Genomic DNA, 4,328 nt, shown 5'->3' with positions numbered 1-4,328 from the left:
CTATATATAAATTTACAACAATATCTATACGTACTAGCCTAATCACGTCAATAAAAAAAATTAACACCAAAATCTAAAAGTTAAACCCTAAACAGCAAAATGACAGCCCGCTCATCGCCTCAATGTCTCATGTTATTACTTTAAGTCGATCGTCACCTGCTCTCAACGTCATTGTTTGTGCAATATAATAATCGCCTCATCGGCCACAACATTGTTATTCGTAAGAAAGATATTATGTCATGAAATGTGTCTGTTTTTAAAGACATAAAAACTTAAGACACAACATTGTCACTATCTCACACCGCAAATTTAAATGGGCGACACAATTGCCAAAATCGCTCGGAATATTCATTGCTCAGAAAATGATTGTTTGATTTGAGGCTCGGTTTTATATGAGCTGCTCCGTTCAGATCGGTTTGTAAACGAGCCAAACACAAGCAAAAGTCCGCTCTATTCCGCTCCTGAACAACCCTAGTTTTGATTGTAAAAAGAGCAAAGCCTGAACTAGGCAAGGGTGACGTGAAATGCTGAAATCTTTCCGTTGCACAAAAAAAAAAAAAAAAAAAAAATGGTTCGACAGTGTGACGTGAGTACGTAGGTTCATTTTAGATCCTTTGTTATGAGGCCCATTTGACCTGAAGCCCAATGAAAGAAATCGAGTGAGTTGGGCCCATTTTACGACAAAAGAAAACCCATATAAAACAATAATCACTCTCCATCCCTAACAAGAAGTAGGGTTTTCATCACAAAGGCAGCCGCTTCTTCTTCTTCAACATCTCACCGGAAACCTACACTCAATCTCGCAAACATGGGGTATGCATCATATCCATTGATCTACTTCATCATGTCCTTTAACTGAAAATGTTACCTTATTTTTTTGGCTTCACAATTCATTAATTACTGGCTTATTGCTAGGTTTAGTTGTTGAAAATTAAGCATGTTTTGATGCTTTAATGGCTGCTGTTTAAATGTCGTTGCAAAGATTAGGCAGTGTTGGTTATTTGATTAGTGTTTGATTTCATGTTGGTGTTGGTTATTTAATTGTTTGGTATAACATTTGAAGATTAGATGTGCTCAAAAAAGATAATCAAAATACAATTAGCTCATAAAAATATTATAGTATTACATTTCGAATTTGATCTGTTACATACTCAAAAACAGTTTTTTGCAAATGTTTGGATAAAATAGTGAGCTTGTTTTGAGATTTCACTATGCTTAAGATATCAATTAATGGCTTTCTGATTGATAAAAACAAGGTGATTTATTTACATAAAAATAATCAAAATAAAGTTCTCAAGAATAGTATACATGGGGAATGAAGTAAACGGGTGTTAAATAGGAACCTTGGTTTTAAACTGCGTGATGCGCTCTGATGCGTTTGGTCCAAAAATCTGATGTGCGATGCGAGCTCATAACGTATGTGATGCGTGCTCTTTATAAAAAATTATTAAAAAATATTCATATATAAAAACCTATAAAACATACTTAAAGTAAAACAATCAAGCATACTAAGATATTAATTATTGACAAAACTGAACCCGGTTCATAAAATCTGAAAAAAACATTAGTAACAATGTTACGTGCATCAGAGCGCATTATGCGAAATGTGCGCAATATTCTCGCATCACGTAAATGCAACGCATCAGATGTGACACTGCGCTTTAATTAGTGCCTCGGGCGCATCATGCGTTATGCACGCATAATGCGCACGTTTTAAAACCAAGGTAGGAACTTTACCGATAGGAGCTTAAGCATCTTTAAGGTAGGCTAAAAGAAAGGGAATGTAACCGTTTTTGGTCAATGTATGGTGATAGTTGTCAATAGTGAACGAAGCGATCGCTAAAGAGCGCTACGTAGCGTATCAGTCTAGGCTCGCAATTAGGGTTGTACCGATAGATAACGATAATAGTGACCATTTTTTTTTGTTTTTTAAATATATATAGCAGTTAAATATAGCTATAAAATAGCTGGATTTTAGGTTTTTGTTAAATATTCATGTAAAATAGCATATATACAAGGGTGTTTTGATATAATATACATATAAAATTTTTAATTTTCTTTTTCTAGTGTATCGCTCTTTAACCTTAATTATGTAACCTTAGGTACCTTGTTGCTATTCGCCATTAACAACTATGAACTGAAACCTGATTATAAAGATTTTGAATGTGATTATGGTTTATTAATTAAGGTTAAATGTTTGTATTTTAGAAAGACACATGGAATGGGAGCCGGTCGAAAGTTGAAGTCCCACCGCAGGAGGCAAAGGTGGGCCGACAAGTCATACAAGAAATCCCATCTTGGTAACGAGTGGAAGAAACCTTTTGCTGGTTCTTCTCATGCTAAGGGCATTGTTCTTGAAAAAATGTAAATTCATTTTATTCTTTAGTTTTCAGATTTCTTTATCACTTTTATTAATTGTAATCTTGACGATTTGTTGTACTATCTTCACAGTGGTATTGAAGCCAAGCAGCCTAACTCTGCTATTAGAAAGTGTGCCAGAGTTCAACTCATCAAGAACGGCAAGAAGATTGCCGCTTTTGTTCCTAACGATGGTTGCTTGAACTACATCGAAGAAAATGTTAGTTTTAATCCGTTTGTATTAGAAAGAAAGTATTTATATCATGTTGGGGTATTTTTATATTTACAATCTTTAAATGTTGTTGTGTCAGGACGAAGTTTTGATCGCTGGATTTGGGCGAAAGGGTCATGCCGTTGGTGATATTCCCGGAGTAAGGTTCAAGGTGGTTAAGGTTTCTGGTGTTTCTCTTTTGGCTCTCTTCAAGGAGAAGAAGGAAAAGCCAAGATCTTAAATTATAAAAGGGTTATTTTTTTTGATGATTTTGAAATGTTTGTTAAGGAGTTTTGATTTGTTATCTTAAACATGTAGTTTGTTAAAAGTTATTTTGTTCCCCAACTTTATTTACTATATTCACTGTTCTTGATCCAAGAAGTTTTAGTGTCCATCATTTTTTGCCATTTTAAAAAATACTAGGAGCTTTTATAACAAAAAAAATATTTGTAGCATGGTTATAACAAAAAAGTCTATCCCGAGTTTGACAAATGTTATTTGTATTTTACGAGTTTGATTAGTTGTTTTAAAAATACTTAAGATCCAAGATAGAGAATTTTACACCATGTCACGCGGACAAATAGTCTAGTTAACTATTTTAGAGATAAATGCCATTCTAGTACTTGTGGTTTGGTTCATTTTGAAATGGTGTCATTTCAGTTCAAATAGTTTCAAACGTTGCTATTTTAGTTTATTCGGTTAACTTCATCCATTTTTTCTGTTAACTAGAAGGACAATTCAGTCTTTTTTATGTAATTCTGCTAACTAAAAGGGCAATTTGGTTATTTAAAATGACCGAATTGCCCTTCTCGTTAACAGAAAAATGGGATGAAGTTAACCTAGTGGACTAAAATGGCAACGTGTCAAACTATTTTCACTATAATGATAACGTTTCAAACCTTTAGAACAAATTAGCAAAATACCCCAAACTACATAGACTAAAATGCCATTTAACTCACTATTTTATTATGGGCCACCATACTACCGCAGTATCTTTGGGTCAATCCGAAATCGTCTAAGAAAGGAACCTCTCTCTTATTAAAACCAAACAGAAGTACTTTCAATTTAAGGATGTCTACTCATGATTTTGATCTAATGTACAAACAACAAACTTCGATATAAATTTACAGCGGTTCAAAAAATATATATATAGTCTTCAGTTTCTATAAAAAGATCATCTTTCATGAAAAGTGTGAAAAAAATATAAGAATTGATATGTACGCATCATGTTTTGGACTTAATTTGTTAAAAACTAGTAAATTTCCTGTGCGTTGCCGTGGTGCCGAAACGTAAAGTAACTCGAATTTATATCGTTTAATGAAAACATACCAATTAAACACGTACATAACAGTAAGTAAAAAAACGTATAATATCTGAGCCTGCTCATTTAAAAAAAGTGATGTCGAAACATAAATAAACTTAAATTTATACCGACACTCACATCAAAATAAGTACGTAAAACTCTATTATAAAGTCTTTAGAAAGTTGAGGGGCTGTAAGTGCAATCCTGAAAGTTGAAAAATAAGATAAAAGCAAAAGAAAAAAAAACAATGAGTAGAAGTACGGTAGAGGAATCTTGATATCTATATCTATATATATATATAAATGAGATGTGATTTGGTCTAGGTGGCATTGGATTTGAGACAATTTTGCTGATGTGGCAACTTATTTTATTGAGTTTAGGAGGGAATTCTCAAATGCCTTCATCATTCACGATTTTAAGAAAATGGACGCGGGATCCGAATGCATTTGGGTGACC

The 4,328-nt window shown here is 33.4% G+C and overlaps 1 protein-coding gene across 1 annotated transcript; it reads left to right on the top strand.

Annotated features, from left to right (window-relative positions):
* The first annotated feature begins 637 nt into the window (after positions 1-637).
* On the top strand, positions 638-2,961 carry LOC110924572 (40S ribosomal protein S23). The gene is made up of 4 exons (XM_022168570.2): positions 638-813; positions 2,209-2,364; positions 2,452-2,578; positions 2,670-2,961. Exons 1-4 carry the CDS (start codon positions 809-811, stop codon positions 2,808-2,810), a joined length of 429 nt encoding a protein of 142 aa, XP_022024262.1. The 5' UTR covers positions 638-808; the 3' UTR covers positions 2,811-2,961.
* The last annotated feature ends 1,367 nt before the right edge of the window (positions 2,962-4,328 follow it).

The sequence above is a fragment of the Helianthus annuus genome, chromosome 2 (assembly GCF_002127325.2).
Source record: "Helianthus annuus cultivar XRQ/B chromosome 2, HanXRQr2.0-SUNRISE, whole genome shotgun sequence".
NCBI lineage: Eukaryota > Viridiplantae > Streptophyta > Magnoliopsida > Asterales > Asteraceae > Helianthus > Helianthus annuus.
The sequence above is the reverse complement of the archived record's forward strand: the minus strand, read 5'-3'. Positions and strand labels throughout refer to the sequence as shown.

What these genes read in the sequence shown, in the direction of transcription:
- LOC110924572 (XM_022168570.2), top strand. An exon ending in GGCATTGTTCTTGAAAAAAT is followed by an intron (nt 2,365 to 2,451) that starts GTAAATTCATTT and finishes CTATCTTCACAG; the next exon opens with TGGTATTGAAGCCAAGCAGC. An exon ending in TGAACTACATCGAAGAAAAT is followed by an intron (nt 2,579 to 2,669) that starts GTTAGTTTTAAT and finishes TTGTTGTGTCAG; the next exon opens with GACGAAGTTTTGATCGCTGG.